This window comes from Chlamydotis macqueenii, chromosome 9, assembly GCF_036417535.1.
Source record: "Chlamydotis macqueenii isolate bChlMac1 chromosome 9, bChlMac1.mat, whole genome shotgun sequence".
Classification (NCBI taxonomy): domain Eukaryota; kingdom Metazoa; phylum Chordata; class Aves; order Otidiformes; family Otididae; genus Chlamydotis; species Chlamydotis macqueenii.
In genome coordinates this window covers 13,686,199-13,711,804 of record NC_141564.1, presented here as the reverse complement: position 1 = coordinate 13,711,804, position 25,606 = coordinate 13,686,199, and the positions used below count along the sequence as shown (strand labels likewise).

Genomic DNA, 25,606 nt, shown 5'->3' with positions numbered 1-25,606 from the left:
TTGGGTTTCTCTGTCGGGCCGTGGAATGAGTCCCTTGCTGCAACATCTCGCTCCTCCCCTAAGCAGCCGGCGTACAGCGAGCGTAGTGGCTCTGCTGGAGTTGCTTCTGTTTTCATGGAGGAGATAGCAGACCTGGCACTGCAGCAGGTGGAGCTGCCTTGGTGGATCTGACCCTGGGTTCTGGCCGAGAGGATCCGAGCATTACTTTGGGCTGTGAGACTGTGGTCGCTTCAGGCTGATGCGAACATAATTAAATATAAAGCTGACTTGAAAATTTTAAAAATGGACATAGGATTTTTTCTTTGCTTTTTTTTTTTAAGATCTGCTTTCTAACATGAAGCAAAATTCTTCCTGAAGGATTCAACCTATTTCTATAAAGGCTTATTTTTGAACACTATGGACCTAGACTAAATGTCAAAGACAGGCAGCAAGCAGCGCTTACAGAGGCATTTTTCTGGAATCTCAGTCACGGATCGATTGAAGTGCATGGGGACTGAAAAAATGTCTCCTAGCATAAAAAACTTGGATTGCTTTTCTCCGATGCTGTGCCACTGTAAAGTAGCATGTACCAACAACACAATATCTTTAATGTTTGGATGTAAGGTGGGTCTATAAAAGGACTTTCCTGGAAATGTAAGCTGCATTTAATGAATAACTGCCATTATGTCTAATGTAACTGTACCTTAAATTTCTGATGAAATAGTGTGTATTTTGTTCCATGCCTTACTTGATGATCAGGGAGCTGTTGGTGATTGTGACAGAAGTAGTGAATTATCATGCCTACTGTTTAAAGAACAACAGTTCTTTGAACAACATTTTGAATTTACTGAATGCCGCATGTAAAATGTCGTCATTCTCCATTAATCAGCATTAATCATCATGTAATCAGTTTATTGCACTTGGCTTTCATTTTCTTCGGCTGTAGAGAATTAAATACACAGGAGACTTGCACTGAGATGCAGGGCTGGAAATGCCTCTTGACATCATATTGATGGAAGCAATTGTTAGTGGCAGGTTTGGGTTTAACAGTGCCCTCGGGCATTTAGTCATTTTAGGACTACATCAACTGTTTAGGTTTCAGAGTAATAAAACATATATAATTTGGTAATCCTCAGAATAGTAAACACAATACACTCACAGTTGTGTTAAAACTGCTTTTTTTTTTTTCAGTAAAATTAACGTGCAGTGTGAAGGATATGATGAGAGCACTAAGTACTGGAAAGCCCCTTTAAAATTAAAGGGATGTGTGTGAAGTTACTTTTGAGACAGAGATTTGGAAATTTTTCTCTTCAAAACTTATTTACATATTTGGTGTTTCCAAGTCAGTGTTCATTATTTTTAGCAAAAAATAATTGAACTAGATTTTATTTTGTAAATTGGGAACGTGTGTGTGTGTGTGTGTATGGGTACTGTATACTTTTTTAATCTTTGTCTCTCACAAAATGTTGAATACATGTCACCTAGGTTGGGAGGGAGGAGTCTAAATTTTTATGGGTCTTTTAATAGTGTGAATGATTTATTACGAAACTTCTGAAGTTGAATGCTTCATTTCCAGGAGCAAAGGATTTACCTTTTTTTGAGTCTATTTAACCTTTCATGTGTCCAGAGCATTTTGCAGTTGTAAAGGATGTGTGTATTGTATTGATGCAGTTTAAAAATATTTGCTATAAAATTAAGTTTTCTTTTATTCTTCTTGTGGAATTACACATATTTTTATTTGTAAGATGTTCTCGTGTTTAAACAATAACCTTGAGGAGAAAGCCATAGGACGCACACGCGTTTTCCGTTGCCAGCTGACCTGCGGGGGGGGATGCCGCTCCGAGCCCCAGCTGCAAGCCCCCGGCAGCCCTCCAGCGCGCACTTCGGGCGGTTCGTGCCGGGTCTGAGCCATGGCGGCGTTCTCCGCCCTGCTCCCGCCTCAGCCGCCCGCTCTGCCTGTCCGAACGCATTAAGCGCTTCGCTCCTCTCCCCGCGCACCGCCTCCGCGCCCCCCGCACCCCGGGCGCAGGCGGCGGTGCGCGGGGCCCGCCCGCAGGGGGGCGCGCTGCGGGGGCGGCCCGGCCCGGGGGCAGCGGCTGGGGGGAGCCCCGGTACCGGTACCGGGCGGGCGGGGAGAGGTGAGCAGCTCCTGGCAAACAGGGTCGGCGGGATTCCTTGTTATTGTCGGTATTCCTGTCCCCTGAAGTAGGAAGTGGTCTTGCAGACCAGTGGTTGCTTAAGCGCAGTTGATTTAGCAGTGTTGCGTTTTAAAATATCGTAGGCTGCTTATTTACAGGCTTTAGTTATCTTTGAGTAAACATGTAGTGCTGTTAATATGGACTGGGGACTCCATACCTCTACATCCCAAATGAACTGAAGGATTTGGGTTTAAGTAGTTGTGACCTGCTGGTAGGGCAGAGAGATTTTGCAGCAGGCACTTGTCGGTTTTTGAAGAAAAGTTGCAGGGCTGTATTGCGTTAAAAATAAAATACTCTGTCCTCTGAGGGGCTAGCCTTTGAATAGTGAAAGAGTCAGCATTTAAATAACACTGTGAAACAGTAATACAGGATAACCTGTTCAGTCCTTTCCATAAACAGTTCATCTCACATGAGTAATCCTATGATTTTTCCATTTTCCTTTACTGTTTTTTGACCACATATGGAAAGAACATTCACAATCTGACTGTTCCTTCTTTGATCTCTTTTCCTTGGCATTCTGGAACAGGTGAACTTCTTCACCGCAAATATTCCTGATGTTTTTGTGAATGTATGTATGTACCTTAAATTGTGATATCGTTTCTGGATATCCATGACATAAAGCATCATCTAAATGCTCACATTTAACACTACTGTGCATTTTGACATTTGATGGAACACTGTGACCTAAATAAACATGTTCTATGCAGTTTTATTCAAGATCCAGTGTCAAACGGAAACTGTCCAAGGAGGGTAAAATGCCTTATGTTGCCTTAGCTCTAATTATTAAAAGAAATGTTAGTCCTTTTGAGAATGAAGCAGTTAGTTACTAAGTCCTGAACTTGTGTTTATTAAAAAAAAACAAAACCAAAAACCACAAAAAAAACCCAAAACAAACTCAAAGGTCACAAAACCTGTTCTAGTATTTCAAGTCATCCAGTTTATTTATCATATGTTGAGGCCTAAATTGAAAATAATACCAAATGTCCTATTCCGTGATCAGTGAAGTTCTGAAAATAGAAGAACACATATCCTCTTTTCTTACATTACTGATGTTTCGCTTGTCAGCTGCAGGCTTTCAAGTTTTTAGTGTGAATTGCTGTTCACCTACAAAGAGACCTATTTTGGCTTTCGTAATGTGCCTGGTTTTAGAAACAAAGTTTTCAAGTGAACTTCAGTTCTGCAATACTGGTGTTTTGTGTCCTTCTCTTTTCCTCCATAAGGAAGGTAACTGTTATTTTCTGCAGCACTAGTTTCTGATTTAGCACTTCCACTAGACTACAGGGAAGACTTGCAGAAAACACATTAGTATTTTAGTATACTATTCACTTTGGATTAGTTTTGTTTTAGCAAGATTATGCAAAATTTGGGTGTATTGTTGCTTTTGTTGGACCCTACTTTCCACTGAATGGTATCCCGAAGTCAGAGTTGTGGACATTGGTTTTTGGGGAGATGTGAGGAGAACTGTAGGTTTTTAGACTTTTCTACTCATCTGCTTTTGACGTACTGTGTGTCCTAGTTGAATATCAAACAGTGCTTCCCAACAGCTTCAGTTGCTGGAATGATCTTTTGAAGGGTCCTTTCAGACTTGGTTAACTTCTGGAACGGTGACTGGACAAGGACAAGTATTTAAACTTGGGGAGTCAAGTGCGAATGGTCTAACACTGCTTTGTTTTGTTGTGCTCCCTGTTTATGCTCCATCAGAGAGGGTCTGACCCTGTGACCTTCTGTATAGTTATCAAATTCAAATGACTAGATTAACTTGTTAAAGTCCTCACTTATTCTTAACCTTTTTCAAAACATGGGTTGGACTTGTACAGTGAAAATTAAAACTTTCTGTGGGGACAGACTGTTTTAGTCAGGCTGCATGTTTTCCTGGGTTTTGTTGATAATTTTTTGTTGTTTGAAGTGTGCAGTAGCTTGAGAGTCGTATTGCTCTGCAGGTGGGGAGGGTTAGAATCTGGAGGAGAAGGGAAGTGAATGTAATAAAGGTTTGAGCTTTGTTGTTTTTCAAGCACCCTTTCATTCTTATATTAAAGGTGGTTTAGTACTGATATTTTTTTTCTTTGTGTGTAGAGAGGATACACTATTGTGCTTTCAAATTTGTTTTCATGTAAGACAGTGGATTGAGGTACATATCTAATATGAATTGGATTTTGATACACATCCCATTTTGAAGAGAACTGTAGTTACTGCTGCCTTGCATTGTCATTAAATTACCTGGTAGTTAAAGATGTTGTGGCATAATTAATTTTCTATCCATGAACATGGCATTCTGTATGGCTTAAATCTGTAGAATAACAGCGTTGCATGCTGTTGTGGATATGGGTCACCAGTTTAAGACATGGAGTTGCTTAAGTTCTTTAAATAATTTCCTTTCGCTTCTGTTTCAGTTAAATTTCTCATTAAAGGATCTTATAAAAAATACAAAGCCACAACTTAATTATCTCTAGGGAGTAGATTGTGTATGAATCTGTTTGAAATATCTTTTTTTTAAAAAAAAATACGGATAGGAGCTTGGGCAGACTAAAGTGAATCTCTTTTAGAATGAGCTTCCTAAAGTTGTTCTGTGCTTTTTCTGTGAACAGCTGATCTGTGTTCTGAAAAATGGTGCTACAAAATGTCCACAAAATCTTTTTGTCTTCCACATTGTTGCAAATACTTTGTCCTTATTTTTGTCTAACTTTGCTGGGCCTGGGAATGGAAGCAGGGAGGCTGTGGGCCCGAACAGTTAACACAATGAATGATTACACTGTGGTGAATTTGGACCATCTTCTCATCTCATGTGAACTAGCATTGGTTTATTAAAGTAAATGGATTTTTTGGTAGTTTACACCAGTAAATAACTTACCTTAGTGTTTGGTGACTAATTCAAAACTCAATGAAGATGTAACCCAGCCTGAAGAAATTTTAACTGTGTTGCATCAGAAGAGAAACATTTTTAATTAAACTTTTGACACACCTGTATACCTGCAGCTGAATCTTTTGGGGCAGTATCTCTGTCAGAGGTATGTGTTAAATGTTTAGCACTCGGTTGCTTTGGACTTTAAATTATGACTACAAATTATATAGCAGTCTATAAAGCTTCTTAAAAATAGTTAAATTGCTGGCTGCTACCTAATTGAGTGCTGGGAAACTTCTGAGATATGCGGCTGAAGCAGTCTGTCTGCAAGTTCAGAGAGCTGCTTTGCCACACCTGCCTCTTTTCCTTTCCTTTGATCCATCTTGCACATTGTTTGGCTGGCTCTGCTAAGCTAGGGTCTCCTTGAAGTCTGGATTTGGGTGCAGGATTGAATTGTCTTGGTTGCAAGCAGAGAAGTGATCTTCTGCTAGCCACTATGAACTGGGCTGGTCCTTCTCTCTACCTGCTTTTCTCCCTGTTATGGCAGCACTGCTGCAAGTCTCATTGTTCTGAGCCACTTTAGGGAATTAAAGAAAATTTAATATTGCTGGAAGACGGAGCAAACATTCTGCTGGATCAGCTTGCCCACCATCTAAAGTCAGATGTATAGTAGCAGCAAAGGGCAGGGAGAAGTATTTGTACAGCCTGACCAAGAGGGGTTGAATGAATCCTGCTCCTTGGACAGTAGGTGCTCCTTGAGTGAGCTGGGCTGTATTGTGAAACAATTGTATTGTGTGTTTTAGACTCCCATGGAGGGGAGCTTGCATGGGATTTTGCTTCATGGGTAGCAGCAAAATTAATTTGGCATGGCTAAACCAGTTAACTAGGGTGGCAGCTCCTGGGAGGGGAGAGGAATGGGCAATTTTGAATGGTGGCTGTTTGACTATGCCAGATCACTTGACTGCACTATCTCAGGCAGGAGGCATAGTATTTCAGAGGTGATGCTCCATGGTAAAGTAGTACAAAACACTTCCACTTCTATCAAGAATTAGCTGTCACAAGATACAACAATTACTTTTACTTTAAGCACTTTGCTCAAAAGTAATTTCTGCAAAGGGCAAGGATAGTGTGCTGCCTTTCAGAATAAGCGCTATTATGGATATTATGTTTTCATGCACTTCATGTCAGTATCTTCCATTTGCACTGTGCAACATTACCCTGTAAGTATTTCAGTTAGTGTATTTAAACATGAATTCTGTTTTTGTTAGTAGCTTCCAGTTGGGAAATATTTTGCAAATAATAGTAAAGTCAGTCTTAAATATCACATCAAAATGCAATTAGCACTTCACATTTAAGATGGTTTTTTTGAGAAGGTTATAGCCCTTGTCAGTGCCTCATATGAGAGAGAAACCTTTACCACAACATTTTTTTCACTTTTAATCTAAGTTTTAATGACATTACAATAAATTATAATTATAATATTATAATTCCAACCGTGATGATCCTATGACATACTGATCTATTAAGGCTTCATATGGACTATGTTATTAGGATCACTGATACATCGTGTAATGTAAACATATGTTTCTTAGTGAAATCAGGCATGTCCAAACACCCGTTTTGAATAAATGCATCTGACTTCAGGAAAAAAATTGAGGTAATTCTGTGCTTTGCTTAAAGGTATTGACTGTTCTGCAAAGGAAATTAATTTTGATTGACTTGTGACTATTTTATTTTATTTTATTTTTAAATAAAACTGGAATGATCCACTGCTAGCTTTCCACAGATCTTGTCTGAGTTGAACTGGGAACTTAATCCACTTTCAGGTCCCATTTTCCTGTATTTCATAGTGAAATCTAAGCTTGAGATCTGGCAGGAACGTTTGGATCACCAAATGCTGCCTGCACTGTCAGAGGAGGCTCCTTTAAGCTAGCAGAATTACAAATTTCTTTGATGTTGCAAGACATTTTCTGTGCTTCTTGCAACTCTAATGTTTATTTTCTTTAATTTCCAATGTGATCTTAATTATGATCAGATAATGTTCACTTGTCTTTTTGGCCAGTGCTATTCTTTAAATGATAATTCTTTCCTGTTTCTGATGTTTAACATGGCTACTGTAGAGAGTTAATGTAAACTCATTTCAGGGTTTTGCTTTGGTAAGTTAAAAACAAATCAATCTCAGAAAATACATGAATGGCAAGAGTCTGAAGCAGAGCAATGTAGCATCTCACTGCTGCAGGGAAAGGAAAGAAAAAACTTCTGTCCTCTGCTAATAGTGAGCTGTTAAGTTGGCTTGGTCATCTCATGAAACCTTGGAAAATTAGGGCTTTCTGAGTAACCGTTGCAGTTTTTCACAACTATCAGCATCCACTGTCTTTCCTTTGCCATCCAGATAAGGAGAAGGTATGGAAGTGTTTTGAGGTTAGTTGCTGTAATAGCAGAAGTCTTAATGCTTTTGCTTTGCTCTTTGGAATTTTTTCTTTTGCCTCATGCTTCTCGGATAATCATTGGTATTTTTCAAGAAAATATACTTTTATTTCTTCTACTTCATAATTTCTAATACTTCAGGAGCATAATTTCTTTCATGTAGTAGAACTTGATCTCAACAATGAAGGGTTCAATTGAGTAAGGTGGATTAAGATTCTTTTTTTTTTTTTTTTTAAGTACACAAATAAATCAGGGTTATAACTTCAAAGCTCTGTCATCTCATCAGGTATTGGCTAAAAGAAACTGCATGTTTAGTGTCTGCCTGTATGTGTGTGGTTGGGTGTGGGTTTGATGCTGGTGTTTTGGGGTTTGGAGGCAGGGGTGGGGGTGCTGTGCTGTAGGGCAGGCTGTTGCTGGGTAAAGTGCCATGGGTGATGGAAATGTAAAGCTGCAAGTTGTCCCTTCTCAGTTAGTAAGGGAACTTAGCTTGCATCCCGAGGAATCCTGGTGTTGGCAGAACAACGTGGCAGGGAAGAGAAGAGCAAACAAATCCTTCCTCTTTCAGCACAAGTCAGTTATGTGACTTCAGCTGCCCCATTTAACTGCTTCTTTATCGGCAAAACTCAGCAATATTGTTTTACGATGAGTCTAGAGAAGACGGAGTAGACTGATGTGTAGCTCACTTCCAAAAGAGAGAGATCCGCTCCGGATTTCCTCCCTCCTTTTGCACTGTCTGGGGTGTTCTTTGAGTCCCTGCCTGAATTGGGGTCAGTAATCCCGTACAAGTCTAACTCTGCAAAGGAGGAGAGAAAAGCTGGTGATTTTCTGCTGATTTGAGTGCCAGAATCAAGGAAAGGAAGGGGATATGGTGCCTTCCCCAGGGTTTGGGAGACAGACTAATAGATTCCTGTTGTTAGGAAGTTTACCTGTCTTGACTATGCTTAGAGATTGTTTTTTGCTGGATGGACAAAAAAATGAAGTCTTCTTGTAAAACAGACACATGGGGATGGGTGGGCAGGAACCGAGTGGGTTAAGCCTTACAGGAGCTCGTAACTGATGGATCATTTCAAGCAGTTTCTTTGCAGTTCATCTTGTAGACTTTGTAACTTTGTAATATTGCAGGACTCTTCTGTGAAGGGTGTGGATCTCTCTGGTAGCTGAAAATCATACTTTCATGTAACTGTTACCAGGGTTTAGTTACCATACATGCTTTATCAGGTCCTGTCTGGGTGTAATGTTCGGGTGCTTATAGACAAATGGGTTACTTGCAGGGTTCTACTGGATTGTGATGTAGAAATGACTTACCAAGATGACGACTACTTTTGATTTAAGTTGTAGTATATAAATCGTAGAATTCTATTAACAAAGAATCAAGGCTATGTCTTCTACCATAAATATACTTTATTAATAATAGGAATATATTTTTAAGTTATTTATAATTATTAAATATGAATTTATAAGAGTGAGACTGAACACTGTCTTGTGTTTCTGTTTGAAGACTTACTTGTTGGGGAAGCCTAATCTGTCTCGTAGCAAAATGACATTTTATTGTTTCATAATGAAGTTAGCAGTAGTGAATTCAGCTCTTCAGCTGGCGAAAAACGCTTTTGGCAGATGTGCTACATTGGAAGTTCAGAAAAAAGCTTTTGAGGCTGATAGTTTTGAAAGGCAGGACAAGGTGACAAATCCAGTTTGTACTGAGAGTTTCTGGTATCAGTGAATAATGTAGTGTGAAAGTGTTTGTAAGAAAAACCTAGAAAAGGAAGAGTTCTTTGGAAAGGGTTTTGGGACATGTTACTGTATGCAAATAGGCAAAAGAAAATTAGGTAGCTTTATAGTCATTCAAGGTGAAACTGAAAGCACTGGAACCTTTTTAGACAGGATCAGTGTTTAAACTGAAAATACTAATTAAAATTATATTTCTATATTTTATTGCCTTGAAGTCAGCAGGGAGAGAAAATAACTATTTCTGTCTGATCTAGGTTTTCTGGATGATCTTCTCACATTTCTATGGTGGACTAATCTTTGCTTATAACTTACTTCTTTAGAAATATCGCTATCAGGATGAAGATACACCTCCGCAGGAGCACAGCTCTCCACACATTACCAATGAGATGACGGGTCCAGAGCTGGTTCACGTATCGGAGAAGAATCTGTCACAAATTGAGAATGTCCATGGATTTGTTTCTCATTCTCATATTTCACCAGTGAAGGTAGGCATTTTGAAAGTTGTTATAAGAGTGAACTCTTTTGATATATTCCCCATGGTTATAATTTTGGCGGGGGAATGCATGAAATCTATCTGCTTCTGTTGTTTTAATGGAACTTCTTATTTGTAAAATTTACTTTGTGGATGTTAATGCATTGAAGTAGTTCCATACATTCTGACTAGAAATGCATGATAGTAAAATGCTCGTGTAACAAATGTAGGTAACTTGAGGTCTTGGGTATAGTTGTGATGGGCACTATGGTTACTGCTGTCAGTTACGTTTGGGGTTTTCTACCAGGATCCTGTAGAACCAATTCAAAGGTTGTTTCTAGTAAATATTTCAATCAAGGACCTATGTGGAAAATGCAGTAAGCCAAGTGTAATATGTCTCTGCAGTTTTTCAGCATACAGCACTATTATTCTCAAGACAGCTCCAGTAACTTCAAAATTAAGAGGACAAACTGTGAGGATTTAGGGGGTTGACAGGTGTAGTAGGCAGTTTCATTTGCTAAGTAGGTAGGGAGGTGTAGCTTAATCACTTTCTGAATAGCATCGTATTTTAGTATGTCAGACTAAACACAGTTTTTTGTAACACTCCTGAGTCTTTATGGCTTGTTTTGACGAAAAAGCAAAGAAATTATTTGATACTGATGGGCATTTGGGCTTTAGAATGATGAGGTGAGCTTAACATTGTGATAGGCCTATAGTTTGTTATTTTTAGTGTTAATTATTGGTGTGTGGTAGTATCTTTTGTGACTGAAATTGGTAGTGTACCATAATGAGCACTGTTATATTTTAAGAAAAAAGTTTTAAACCTAGTTATGTTTCCAGATTTTTTTTAATATAAAGAAAAATCTTGTTGTATCAGCTCTTTATAATTGACTTGTAAGAATTCTGCAGAGGAACTAGCTGTAGTGGGTGAGTGTCTTCAGTAATTATGTTCCAGCTTTTTTAAGATTTTAAAAATATGTATGTTGGCATTAAACACAGTTTTTTATTTTTACTTATAACTCCATAAGGAGCTTTGTGTTGCCATAGTCTTTAGGAGCTAGACAAGATGAACTCTTTAAGCCCTAATGAATAACCTTTTTCAAGTGGGCTAAATTAACTGCTGAAGAGCTTTGGAAGGAAGCTAATATGACAAACCTTTCATTTTGAAAATGGCTATAACTTCAGTCTTCTGTTGCTTATGAAGGTAGACACACGGTAATACACTTTCACATGTTCAATTCCCTGAATTTGTTGATATTCAGAAAGTAATACATCACAATGTGTGCAACCATTAGAATAAAAAAAAAAATTGCCTCTGGGAGCTTAGGGTCACCTCTGTTTATTCACAAGCTTTTCCTAATTCATCGCACTATTAATCTTGCATTTCAGAAAGTATAAAGGGATCAAAAAGGCAAAGAGGCCAACTGTAAAACTGTCTGTAATGAGTGATCAAGTATAGTGCATTTCACAATCCAGAAACTCATAGACATAAAAAATAAATTTCTGGGATGGATAAGTGAGATGGAAGATCTATTTCTTGGAACTAATTAGGTGTTACTTCATTGTACTTGAGATTGTTTGAAGGGCTGTGATTGCTTTCTTTCTGACTGCTTGGATCTAAGGGAAACCAAACTACTGAGAATAGTTCCTGTGTTTAAATTTATTTCAGATTATTTTTGCAGATAGCCAACTACAAAAATATAGAGGTGAGCATTTGATATTGGCAATATTAACATTCCATGGAAGACAACTTAATTTCTTACCTCTCTATAGTGTCAGTGATCTCTACCTTACGGAGATCCTACCAGGCAGTCCCACAAACAAGCGAGGCTTGTATTTACTGTGTTATATGGAAACCTTAATAATCTGTTTTAATTAGCTTCAAGTACTGTAACTTTCTGTAAAGACACTCATGCAAAACCCAGGAAAGCTTTACAGAAACAGATATGAATGATTGTAGTCTGCCTTCCTCTGCTCAGATGTGATCTAAGATGGAATTTTTAAAGTTTTCTTGGGGTGTGTTGAGTATACAACTCTGCTGCACTGTTCTGGAAGAAAGAAGCCATGTCTCATTTAAACTTTTCTGGAAATACAGTTAAGCAGTGTGAAAGCATAACTACAAAATATGGTGAGACCTCTTCAAAATACCGTGTATCTTATGTCTCTGAGGAGGATTGCTGTTGTCTTTCTCAAATTGGTAAGTGGTGGGAAATCACCGCTTGATAGAAAAGAATGTGTATAAGAGAAATATAATTGTACAACTCATTTTAGTATTTATACCATACCATATGTCTGGTTATTTTCACGTGGCTACTCTCTTTATTAATTTCAAAGCAATGTATGGTAGAACTGAAATCTCGGAGCTTTGTTTGTGTGAAAATTAGAGTGGGTGCTCCAGGTTTTCAGTTGTTTGCCAAGCATTTTCTGGAACTTTGAATTCTGATGCTAAGTTGGCTGTTGACTTGCTTCTCTACTGAAGCATAGTGTTGTTTATAATCAAGAGTCTGAGGTCTTAAGGTATTTGGAGTGAGGGGTACATCCATAATTTCATGGGCCCTGGGAGTCTGTATGGGACCTTTGAGAGTACAATGCCCTGGAGCTCACAAAACTTCTTTTTGATCAGGAGATGATTTGCTTAAGTTACTGCAATAAATGCTGTTAAAAACTGAACTTGACTATGTCAGGAAAAAACCCGAGGTTGCTATTGTATTATTAGCATAGCTGGTCCTCTCTTCTTTTGGCCTGATGATCTGCAAGATGTTCATAGTTTTGACATAGCTCATGCTGAAGATCTGTGTAGCAACAACAACAACTCTGAGTTAAGGGTCCTTTGCATAACTTATTTGGGAGGGTGACTTGATGCGCTGTGTAGGGACCAGGTTTTGGCTAATATAAAAGATCTTGATTAGCTTTGTTCAATAGCACATTTACTTAAGGACACAAAAGATAATAGACAATGTTGTGTTTGTTATGCTAATAAAATAATAAAAGAAGATTAAAAAAAAAATTTAAATGTTAAATACACTTGAAATTTCAAACCCAGATATGTTAGAAGAATAGAAGTTGAAAGTGGTTTTATCAATATGCGCTGCTTTTTAAGAAATGCCGCAGCGGGCGGTACAATCAGATTTTGAGGAATATAATCTTTTGTAGCAAGCCCTCTGCAGTCTAGATAAACAATATAGAACATGAATAGAAGACAGTGAAGAAGGGAGATGCCTGGTTTTAACTAGTTTACATTTTGTACTCGACAGAAGCTTCGGATTTTCTAGGACTTAAAGCAGCTTTTACAAGTTACTTGGACAGGTGGATGGTTTTCAAAGAGCAGCTTTCAATGACCAAAAAGACAAATGTGTATCCTAAACTTTTAGAGGATGAGCGTATGACTACTATTAAATGTTTTGTGTTCATTACTGTAGTAACTCAAGGTGGTTTACCTTCTTGACAGAGGAGTGGGCTACCCCAGATTCAGGTTGGGGTGAGATATTGCATGCTTGTAATCAGCATGAAATAACTGATACTAGCTGTACTTGATTTAAGGTTTGAACATGAGACAGGGCTTACAGGTTTTGTCTTGTTAGGGTGGAGCTTTGTCGGTTTAAGAAGAAATGTATACTTCATATGTCTTGAGCATCAAAGCAGTAAACTTAACCCAGGAGATTTCATGGCCTCTGTTCTCTGTTTAATACTGTGTGAAGTGGAACTCTTTTTAACTCTTCTTAATTCTGTAAAACTGCCTTTTTTGCTTTTTTTTTTTTTTTTTTTTAATGGTAGAGAATCAGGAACAGATAGTGAAAATGGTCAAACTTAAAATTTTTCACAAATATTCTGTCCCAAACATTTTAAAAAATGTTTTCAGGCAGGTAAGCAGCTAGTACCAGAATTTCTTCATTATGAGGTTTCCAAATTCCTCATACTTGCAGTTAGCATGCGAGGTTCCTTGCGTTGTTGTGAAATAAAATGTGATGAAGTTTGAATTTACTTTGATGTAATGGAAGCAATACATTGCTATCAAGATTGACCACTAGATGGTGATGCTGCAAAAGGATTTATTTCAATTGTGACTTTCGTTTCTCTGTCATACCCTGAGATTGACGTTTTTGAATTTAACCTCTTTTATAAATAGCTCAAACCAAGTGAAATCTGTCATAGATGTGATATGATATCAAACAAGCTTTTAAACAGTGGAGTGGAAGGTGGAGTTCTCTATCAAGGAAAAAAAGCTTTGAGTAATAGATTATTAAAAGGTTTTAAAATAGTGGATCATCATGTAATGAGATAAAAAAGAAATCTGTCTTAAATTGCAGTATTCTTAATTTCAAGTAACCTGTGCATGAAGTGGAAAATACTTTGTTTTTAGCTCTATATTTATGATACAGCATGGCAATTCAATATTTAAGTGTAGACCCTGAATGGGGCTTGTATATTTTTCTGTATTTTGTTTGTGTATTATATTTTGGTGTTTGGGGCTATTATTTCAGTGGTAATACAGAAGCTCCATTGAAAAGATGCAATAATTTGTAAAATAATGAAGATACTTTGTACTGGAAAGACACACCATGTCTAATGTGATAAATGTTAAAATTTATTGTGCTCTGTAATAAATTCTTTTAATATTACAGTATGCACTGCAGTTCCATTATATCCACAATTCCCATTCAAAATTTGCACGAAGCTGTTCCTGGGGGATTTTCTAAGTATTTGATAAGTTTATAAATGGTATTATTGTGTGGCTGCTTGCAGTAACAGGAAGCTAGACTTAATGATTCAGAAAAGTTTCTTCAGTTCTTTTTTTTCTTTAACCCAAATCTTTTTTGCATATCTGTCTCTGGAGGTTTTTGCCGTAACATCACTCTTCAAGGCTTGTGAGAACAGTGCTTGCACTTGGTTTATTCCTTACATACATAGTGGACATTGACAGAGGAATGTAAATGTTTTAGTTGGAATAGCTTTATTCATCTATTAAGATATCTGAAATTGCTTATTCATGCTGTACAGGAAAATGTTAATTACTGACTGAATAGCACAGCCGTAAGGAACTGAAGATATTCTACTTGTTGAATATTTAGCACCTTCAGAATAGCTTTGTGCAACCGTCAGTGAAGTAGCAGAACAATCCAGGAATTGTGAGAAATAGATTTGGGAGGACAGGGAAGTATGTTAATCTTTAACGTACTGTTACATAATTATGGACTCTCGTACAGATTTCATGGAACATAGTTGGCTACTTTACTGTTCTTACCTGTTCAGAAATGATCATCTCTGTACAAGTGATGCTGGGAAAGACAATACTGAGCAGGTCGGGCAGCACAGCGATTGGCCTTTTTCATTACCGGCTGCCTGTTTGATCTCGTGCAGACCTGTCATTCTGGCTGAGCCCTGGTATGTTCTGCTAGAGTATTTGAACATCTGGTAGTGCAGTAAAAATCCCTGCTTCTCCGTACCAAAGATATTTTTAAAAAACTATTTCAGATATGTGGATTAATACTGCTTGCCCATTTAAAGCACAAGGATGGAGTCTCATGTAGTTATATAAATTTATTTCAGTAAAGAAAATTATGACTGCATAATATTATGAGATTAAACGCAAATGAGTTACTGTTTTCCTATCTTTGAACAGTGAAGTGTTTCAAACTAAGATGAAATACTGTTCCCCATTGAAAAAGACAGCAGCTTTACCCTCAGATTTTAAATACAAGAATCTTTTTGCCCAAGTGAAGCATCTGGTGCTGGGTCCGAAGCTAATCTCTTAATATGGTGAATACATTTGAACTGGCAGCTTTGTTGCGCATCAGTGCCCCTCTGCCTTATCTGTGTTTACCTAGCAGTGTCAGATCTGGGACAAATTAAACTTAGGCTCGGTTTGTATTAGAGTGCCGATAGTCCTTTATTAGAATAAAAGCAGTAAAACAGAGTTTACCCTCTTTGGCTCTGTGAATCTCTGAACTGTTGGAGCTTGGCATTTTACAGTGGGGAGGGAAGGATTACTGTATGCTTACACTATTAGGTGCTGAGACAGACACTATCGGGCATTTTATTTGACCTAGTGTTGTGATTGTGTGCTTGTTGGGCAAGAAGTATGGCCTGTAGCCTTACCTTTCCTCTCACTTAGAAGTAGCAGCCCCTGGTTTTGTGCCAGATACCGTATGCTTAGTGTAGTGTACAGGTCATTTCAGAGAAGATTGTAACTGTGTATCAGTGATACCCAAACCTACACGTTAGGCTTTGCAATTCTAGTGTAGCAGTCCAGCTGACTGCAGGAATTGTAGTTTTACTGTGAAACATGTCTTGTTTGGAAAAGAATTTCCAGGACCTAATGTTAGTTAAGCTTAATGGTTTTATATGAATTCCAGTGTGAAACTGCTTATCTAGTTAGTGCTGCAGTGGTGTATGACAGTCTACTTAAATCGATGGTGGTATCGCAGGGATGAAATATGGCGAGGTGGGACTTTAGTGCTTAACATAGCAGCCGGAAGGGAGAGGAGAAATGAGAACTCGCTCTTATTTCTGTGCTGTCAAAACATGGTGAAACTATTCTAAAGAGCAGAGTCAATGAGTATGTGGAGAAATTATAGATAAGGAAGTAATGAAAGAATTGTAAAGAGAAGTTTTACTGCACAAATCTCCTGAGCATGTGCATAAAGATCATCTTGCTGATGTAGGTTTCTAGGTTTTCTTAGATGTGCACAATAGAATTTATTGAAAAAGCTCACAGAGAAACTTAAGCTGTCATGAAATAAAAGAAAAAAATCTTGAGATTTAATTGGTTAAAAAAAACTCAAACCAAACCACCAACAAAAGGAAAGTAAGAAGGTCAGTAATCATGATGGATGGAGGTTACCATAAGGATCTCAGAAGAATTTGCGTTCTCATTGCATCATCTCAGAGGAATGAGAGCTCAGGATTATAACAGATTAATGGAATAATGATCTCGCTACTCAAGTTACAGTCACACAGGCAAATGGAATACAAGTAATGTCTGCGGAAGCAAATGGGAATAAAACTGCATTATTTTATCAGTCTAGAAATCTGCACTGTTCCTTATCTTGATGAACAAGGCATTTCAATCTAGAAATGGCTCATAGAAGAGGAATGAGTGGTCAGAGGTGGGAGCAGCTGCTGTACAATGAAGTACGACCAGTTTTACTCCTCAGTTTGGGAAACAACTGAGTCAGGAGATATCAATAAAACTACAGTCAGAAAAGTTCAGTCACTAAAATTATGACAATGACAGGGAATGGTTATTTCAGAAATACAAACTTATATTTGGAAATAAATTAATATTTCCAGGTGATAGTTGTCTTATAGCCCCTAAATGCAGTGAACTACAAGTCAGCCTCTGATTTCAGAATGGTCTTTCAGCCGAAAGTCTTTTGGTTTCTGGCTACACAGATAAAGGTATTACAGCATGCATTGCTTGTCTCTTCTGCCCTTTTTCTTCAATTGAAAGCAGGCATCTTGATTTAATTTCTTCCCATTTATCTGTATGGGAAATAACTGCTTTTATAAATGTGCATGTACACGCATGTTGCCTTTAATGCAGAACAACTTCCTTTCCCTGTGAACCTGAATCTTGTGCTGATGAGCTGATAGATTCCCTTCTCTTTCTCTCCTGGTATATCTTCTTTCCAGTTTCCCCCGTTCCCTCAAGTGCTTGCCCAGAAGTCTTCTAGAGCTTGTGGAGCTTTTGTTAAAATAGACAGAATAGAAGAATTTTTATGCTCTCAGAAAGAATTGATGGTCTTTAAGATTTGAGGAACTATGAAGGCGTGTTCAAGTTTAGCTGTCAAAGTAATTGTAACTTTCTATTTACCCAAATATATTCTTGTTTACATTTTTTCCTGAATCCTGCTCCTGTCTGAGCAGAGACTACTGTAAGGATGAAGATGCTGTTTCCATTTAGAAATTAAAGATCGGATGACAAGTAATTTGCAAGGATGGTTGATAGTTATGATTGTGAGAAAGTTGCAATCTGTTACCTTTTTCTAAATGAAGACCTTTCTAAAGCTTTGTGACATCTTCAACAGGAAGACAGTATGCCTGGAGTTAGGAACATACCTAGAATGATGGAAATTATAAGAAAAACGTGAACGTACCCTGAGAAATGCTCATTTTCAGACTCGCATACTTTCGTGGTCACTCTTTAGAGGAGGTGCTCTACAATCTTTAATGAAAATGTCTTGACCAAATTCTTGGTAGATTACTACTTTTAAGGTTCCTGTAACTGAAGAATATACAAATATGTGTGAAGGTGTCAGTTTGTGTCTTATATTAAGAAGCAATTCAACAAATCTGCCCCTTTCTCAGTATGGATCTGCTCCACAAATTCTTGTCAACAGAGACAGGAAAGAAAAACTGTAACAGATGGACCGTGGATTAATCCAAACATTGGAACAACCTAAGATACAGTAATCAAGTGGTCTTAATAACTGGTTATACTCTTTTCGCCTGAGATTTCCCCCGAGCTCTCAGTGCAGTTGGGTTCATTTTGGGTTCTTCATGACTGAAGAAAGCCTAAAGAAATTTACATTAGACACAGGATGTTTTTATCTGTCTGGTGTGCCAAAAAGATGGGCAGGAGATTCATGAGCAGGGTACGGAAGACCAGGCAGTTTAATCTGCACAGATTGGTAGGTTGTCTGAGGTGCAGTATGAGTAATATTGTAATAATCTTTTATGTTCAATATTTATACTGAAATGTTTCACTATAAAATAATCATGCTGGGGTGTTTTCTTACAAGGTAGTTTCAGTAGTAAAATATCTACTTGTTATTGACTATGTAAATCACACTTGATAAAGGGCTATTTTTTCAGTCCTATTTCTCGACTAAAAGCTATGACAGACTTTGTAGCATATCTTAGCAGAAAGGGTTAACAGTTTCTTTTTCTATTTGAGTAGTGTTCTCCTGGGCTTTATTTTAGAATATTGCATATGCCATAGAATTCGTTATGCCAGTAAAAAAAATTTAAACATAGAATTGTGAAAAGTGTGGAAAGTGAACATGAATTTATATCTTTGTTTCCAGTGGTGGCTTTTGTTCCTCTGCCTGGAGAGTTAGTTTCATAGTCTATATTTGGGCATTTAAATTGAATTATGTGCATTTTTTTTGTTTCTAGTTTTTGGTAAAAACCTAAGTGATACTGGAAATAAAACAAATCCCTGCCATTGTTTTATGTGGTTCTGGAATTTTCTCTATTAAGTATATCAGTTTATTCCTTTCAAGTCTGTGCTTATTTTAGCCAATATTTTGTTTAGCAGAATGGTAATAAACCGATATAAGACACTTTTCAAACGCTTCTTATTGTTTAAAGAGAATAAATGAGATATAACTGCCATTTCCGTGTACAAACAGTTGCTATTGCTGTGCATTTTTAATTTGAAGATATGTGCGCAGCTTGTAAAGGTAAGTCCAGGAAAGCTTTATCTTTGAGATACAAATATGGCATTATGTCATGTTTTAAATTGTTCCAGCAAGCTGATAAGAATTGGCTCAGGTACAAAATCAGAGGAACTTTACTCTAAGTATTTGATGTTAATTTTCTAAGCGGGTAACCACTGTGATTACTATGTCTCATTAATTGGCTGCAGAACAAATAATGTTACTCTGCATCCACTACAAACGCAGATGGATGTATCGGTAAATTTATTAAGCTGTAGAAAGGTATGTGTACTGATTGTGTGTGCTGCTTATTTATCTGCAAAATCTCAATTCCTGCCTCCCAGTAAATAGGGGCTTTTTGATTTTGCTGTGGTATCTGATTTTGGTGGGTTTTTCTTTCTTTTTTTTTTTTATGGATTTTTAAAATTTTATTTTATCCCCATCAGTTTGATATAAAAAATATGAAAAAGGGGTGACAGAAGCTCTCAGCTCCCTTTAGGACTTACTGAGATTCCCTGGAGAGCTTCCATATTCTACCTCCTGACTGTGGAGGCAGTCATTCACAGATGCAATTTCAGCTACCACCTCTATCATGATGATTCTTAGATTGTCTCCATTCCCTCTATACTTCTTTTTTTTCTGACCAAATGACACTTTCTCTGATTTCTACTTGTAGATGTTTCACCCTCTGTTGAAATGCTCTTTGACCAAAACAAGCCCTTATTTTTATTCCCACCCATCATTTTTTCAACTGTAGAAGTGACCATTCTTCTAGTTAGTACTCCTTTCCATTAGCCTCATGTTCTACCATCCCTAGAGTTATGCTATGCCTTTATCTTCAGGTTACTTTGTAGCTTTTAGGAATCAGGATTTGTCTCACCACAGTACAGACTCCTTCTACAAATAACTGTGACTGTATCTTCTTAGGCATCAGCAAATCTTGCTCAGTAACATTAACATCCATATGGAGTGTGGGTGACACAGATTGCTGTCTTGTATCACCCGTGTGATTGCATAACCTCTTCCTCAAGTACTTTTCTGGTTTTCTGTCTCCATTTAAATGAAATCATCATAGCTTCACTTTCAGGAATTTTTTTTGTCCATATGAGCCTTTCCTGAAGTGCTGATTTTTGAAGAGTCTTTGTCATGATGCGATAGGTGATCGTTGGGTGGGTGGGAATCATCCTTGAAACTGCCTTAAAACACAGCAAACCTGTCTCGTCTTCAGATAGATTGATGTAGCAGCAAGAAAAATAAGTACATGGTACGTTGCTTGTCCATGTATTGTGGTGTTTCCTTTCAGAATTTTAAACACTCTCCTATGTGACACTCAGTTTGGAGTCAACGGAGATGCATGCAAACACACACATACATTCTTAAAGACGTTTTTTGAAAGTTATAGTAGTATTCTTGTGCTCTCAGGTCTTTTAAAAATGTACGACGGTGTTGACATTCAAAGCCATATGAAGAAAAACGTAAAAAATATTTTCACTTTGACTCTATCAAAAGACTCAGAATTCAAAGCATGTAATTTGTAGTTTGTTTCAGACATCTTCAGTCATAGCCAAGGATTAAGAATTTCTCCAGTAATAAATTCATAGGCATTTTTCACACTAGGTATTTTCTTCAGTTCTGGAAAAAGGTACGGCTTAGGTAGGGCTGCAATCTTATAATGAAAAGAATTTACATAATAAAAAAGCTTGTCCATTTAAAGGGATCATCACATCTACTATGTCTTAGACATTTCTTTGTCTCAGTTATCTGTCTTATGAATACAGCTTTGAGGACGCTGCGCAAGTCAGACCGAGTTTCACATGACTTAAACTGATAAGCCATTGTATTTTATGAATATTAATCAAGTCTGTCTGAAATATGTACTCAGACTATTTGTACGTGATATTTATTGAGCTGCACTAGTGACTAGAAGTAAATGGAGCATTGATCTTATTACCACAGTTTTGAATTAATGTACTTATTATTTCTGCTTGTAGTGTAAGCTGTCAGGAAAAATTTGTTACACAGAATAGGATGGCTGTCAGTAAGAATTTGTTAAGCAGAAGAGTACGTTGCACCAAAAGACGTATATGGGGGAATTTGATAATTCCCACTAAAATGCACATCATGAGTCAGTGAATTTGTAGAATCGTGGTGTTGTGGCAATATTGTAAGGAACTCTTCTGCCTTTGCTCATCATATTGAGACTTTGTTTTGAAAATGTTTGCCCTGGTGTTATGATGATGATGGTTAGAGCATTTTGTATAGAAATATACCACAAACAGTTCTGACAACTTTTGGCTGGATTTCTGGAGGCAGGCTTGTACTAAAAGCCTTGACACTGAACTGGTTTCCTAAGTCATCTCTTTGATGTGAGTTGGAGGATTTCTCTTAAAATAATTGCCTATGAAAATTCAAATAAAAATTTGAGTGGTGAGTTCTGTAAGGTAACTTGAATTCTTATAATCTTTTAGATATTTACTGTGTGACTTGTTTTTCATGTGAAGAGAGCAGAGAAAATGCACACTTATGACAGTAATACTCCTGTGATTTGCATTGGTAGTAAAAATAATTTTATTGAAAGTTCATTAGTGCATAGTAAGGTTGTTTTTAGTTTTTTGCCAATTCTTGTACTTTTGAGAGTTAATGTGGTTTTCATATTACTTATTGTTTTTGTATTATGCTTGCAGTATTTACTGAATTTTGGAGATAGGTGTTATGATCATGACACATAAATTATAGAATAAGAACAACAGAGTGTTGACTTCTGGTATTTAATCTTAATATCCCTAATCTTGCTAGTAAAAAAAAAAAAAACAAACCACCACACACAACAAAAAACCCACAAAACCAACAACAAAACAGCCTCACTGGATGCCCATTGATATGCGACACAAAATTACTGTTTTGTGGCACAGTGATATCTTCTCCATATAGTTTTATGCGCTAAAGAGGGGGGAAAAAAGAAGAAACTAGCAAGCATGTCTGGCTTGAATATATTTTCTGAGTGTGCTGTTAAGGTCTCTTTGCTCTGTGAAACATTTTCAGAAAGACAGAATCGGTGAACAAGTGCAATTACACTGCATGCTCCCTGCTTTTTTTGGTTCAGGTTTATAATTTATGCAAGCAAGGAAGTGAAAAGATGCTATTGGATCTTAGTGCAGGCAGTGATTGAAACTTGGTTATTTTTGATCCGTGCTTTCTCCACCCAGTAGCTGCTATCATCCACCACCATCCTCATAGCTGTGAATTTGTAACATTGTTCTGTACTTGCTACCTGGTTTCTCTTAAATATCTGTTGTCAGCTAGGGAGGAAAAACAAGCTTTCGATCCTGTGGGTTCTGAAAAAGGAAAAATAAGAAAAACATTTGCTTGGGGTTTTTTTTTTTTTTAATTGCTCAAGGTTATGCTCGTCATGGTAATCACAGGTAGAGAAGGGATGTAGGAGGTGGAAAAGCTTTGAAGAAAAATAGCATCAGCTGTCAAGAATTTTTGTTTTCCTGGTTTGTAAACGATGCTGCTGTAATTCTATCTGCATTTTTTTTTTTCCTGCTCATTCACCACTCAGCAGCTGGTAGGGAAGTAAGACTGCTTGGCAACCACCTGCAGAGCTGCAGAGATGAATTACATTTTCGGAAATAACACACTCCTCTATTCTCGCGCCAATCGAGGCAACACTAGCTCAAGCCACAGCTCTGTAGGCCCAAAGCAAAAGCAGTGGGCAAAGAAAGGCTCGGCAGATGAGTTACGGAGCGAGCCTTCCCGGTGGCAGCAGATAGTTGCGTTTTTCACTCGGAGACATGGTTTCATTGACTGCATTTCTGTTGCTGCCAGCTCCACCCAGGTAATATGCGACTTGTTGAAATAATTGTCTGCGTGTTTTCTGGTTACTTGCTACTCAGAAATAATAATTATTTATATGTGCATGCTTTCATGTGATCTCTGATTTATGAATGGTATTTTCTGTCTGCTTTCATTTTCATGTTTTACAGAGCTCTAGGGGAATAATGTAGTTAAGAAATACAAATTCCATAGCTGTTGTAAGATGACAAGTGAAATAAAGACTGTGTTTTCCTGGTTAAGGAATTGTGTTTAAAGGCTTAATTAATTTGAAGTCTTAATTATATGTTGCACAACAAATTCTGGTCTGTATCAGTCTTCTGGGTTTTTTGGCTGCTAATAATCCATAAATAAGGTTAGGGAATGCCTTCCATAAATACAGAATGTACATTTAATAGTGCAGCCATAGTAAGAAAAACATGACATTTTCCAACTTCACTGTCAGTCTTCTCTAAGTGATGTTTTTATTAATCATCATTGAAAGTCAGGTAAAAGGAGACAAGCCAAATTTTGCATGTGTGGATTTAGGGTGAGTTTTTAAGGTTGATACTGAGAGAAGAGTATTAGCAGATGAGTATATATTTTTAGATAATATGACAAAGATCTGTGGAAGAAGGCTGAGATGTCACCGCTGTTTAAAAATGTAGGATTAGATTAATTTTGCTTACTGCCAAGCTAAATTCAGCTTTAGTCAAGATGTCACTTAACCTGATGTACTACAAAGACTTATATAAAAAAGAAAAAGGGAAAAAAAAAAGGAACAACTTGTTGCCCTCAGATACTGTAATGTTATTAAATAATTTGTATCTGTTGGTAATTGTTTCAAAGGTGATAAACTGGCACTTACTCTGAAGTCTGCTTATTGTTACCTGTTTTTTTGCTTGTGATTTTAGAGTAAACAATGAATAGGAGAACTTGGAGGGGATTAATTTTCTTGTTGCAAATGTGCATGAATGTCGAAGAGGGATCCTGTAGTTTCTATAATGGATCATTATACACCTCTAAGTGATGCATTAGGTAAACATAATAGCTTTTAAGTAGTGTTCTTTTTTTTTTAAAGCCAAAATATACAGTATTAGCCTTTTGAATAAATATTATGGTTGCTCTTATCTAATGCTTGAGCAAGTAATGTTGGAAAGCATGAAACTTGCAGTTGGACTGACTAGTCAGGACTAGAAATTTACTGGTAAATAAAATACTGAACAGCCTCTGCTTTGAGTGTGAGATGGACCAGACAAAGATCTTGAGGTCCTTTCAAACCAAAGCTGTGATTCTGTGAATATGCTAGTGTTTGTTCTGTTTTTCTGCTATGAAAATGATAGCTTACCTCTGTGAAAGCTTGCCAGACTTTTTATAAGTCTGACAGTCCTGCTTATACATGTTCATGGCCAGAAGGAGACAAAAAAAGCATAAAATATTTTGAAGTGTTTGTAAAAAAAAAAAAAAAAAAACCAACTTAATGAGTATATTCGGAAGCAACGCACTGAAAACCTAAGAGCTTATTGAAGCCTCTTCCTCTGGAAAGATGCTGTACTGTCTTCATACATTATCCACTCGTTGCAGCTGTGCTAGCCTCAGGGAAGGAAAAAGACATGTAGAGGTTGCTCATTGTGGTGCAGTTTTGTTTTTGAGTTCTCTTCAGTTTTTGTTCTGTGATGCAGTATTCTGAAAATTCTTGACAATTTAATTTGTTCATTTAACGTATGTCCCCTTCACTTGAATGTAATCACATTTGTCAAGTCCAAATAAATAATGAGATGTGATGTGCTTCCCTAACCTTGCCTGTTGATGAGCTTTATATAGTCTTATTGTTGTGACATCATTATTTTTAACATGTACAAAATCAAACTGATGGTTTTTAAAGTACTGGTCTCCTGCTTTCCTTGTGAACCTACTATGTAGCACTCATTTTTAGCTGTCATTAGCCCTCATTTGCTTGGCTTTCTTGAATGGGGTGGGATGACGTGGAATGGTGATATTTGCTTAGTTTCCTCCATTTCCAGTGAAAGGAAAGTGACTCCTGGAGATTGGGCTGAGTGTCCCTGGCCTTCTCTGGGGCTTGCAACAGGTCACCTTCTGCCCAGCCAGGTGGTAAGAGGACTTTTGCTAAAGAAAGAACTTTGGATTTTGGGATTTTTTGAGTAGGGTATCTTGAACCCTAAAGAAGCACCTAGAAGTTGGTGATGGATACAGTAGCTCTGCTTTTTGCTGTAGTTATCGCTAGGTTTATGTTCAACAGAATGCATGCGTGCACAAACGCATTGTGGCGTGAAGGACTAGTCAGGAGTGACAGGCTACTGTAACAAGCCACAGCACCCTGAAGACCGGCAATCCATTTTCAAACATTAAAGGTGCCTTACTTAATAGTATTGCTCCTTTTTAATGTTGTTAGAAGATTCACACCACCCATCTCTCATAGGAAAAAGGCAGCAGTGGAAGCAGAGGGCGTGAACAGGTACAAAGACAGTAAGTGGTCATTCTGAATCTCTGTTGGTGCCCTGCCCTAGCCGATGTCGCCAGGGTGCTTTGCATGGAGCTTGAGGTGGTTGTAGTGCTTTGTAGACTTTGCATTACTTCAGTAACAAAGAGTTCAGCGATCAGACATTGCAGCCTGTCCGTAGAGCAGCAGTACATCCCACTGGGTTAATCCCTGCTCCCTTTGCAGTGGTGAATGCTGTAGAGGTAGCAGTGCCTTCCTGCCCCGCTATCCACACCAGTCTCCTTGATGAGCAACCTGACCTAGTCAGGG

The 25,606-nt window shown here is 37.7% G+C and overlaps 1 protein-coding gene across 20 annotated transcripts in view; it reads left to right on the top strand.

Annotated features, from left to right (window-relative positions):
• DLG1 (discs large MAGUK scaffold protein 1) overlaps positions 1-25,606 on the top strand; it is a 151,762-nt gene that overhangs the window by 43,116 nt on the left and 83,040 nt on the right. For 13 of the 20 annotated variants that reach the window (XM_086754911.1, XM_086754904.1, XM_086754916.1 and 10 more), the window contains one exon: positions 9,492-9,656. In XM_086754911.1, coding sequence (XP_086611037.1) covers positions 9,492-9,656 — 165 coding nt within the window. Of the gene's footprint in view, positions 1-137; positions 604-9,491; positions 9,657-22,621; positions 22,862-25,606 lie in introns of those variants that run through there. The other 7 variants (XM_086754908.1, XM_086754915.1, XM_086754907.1 and 4 more) reach the window with 3 other exon arrangements.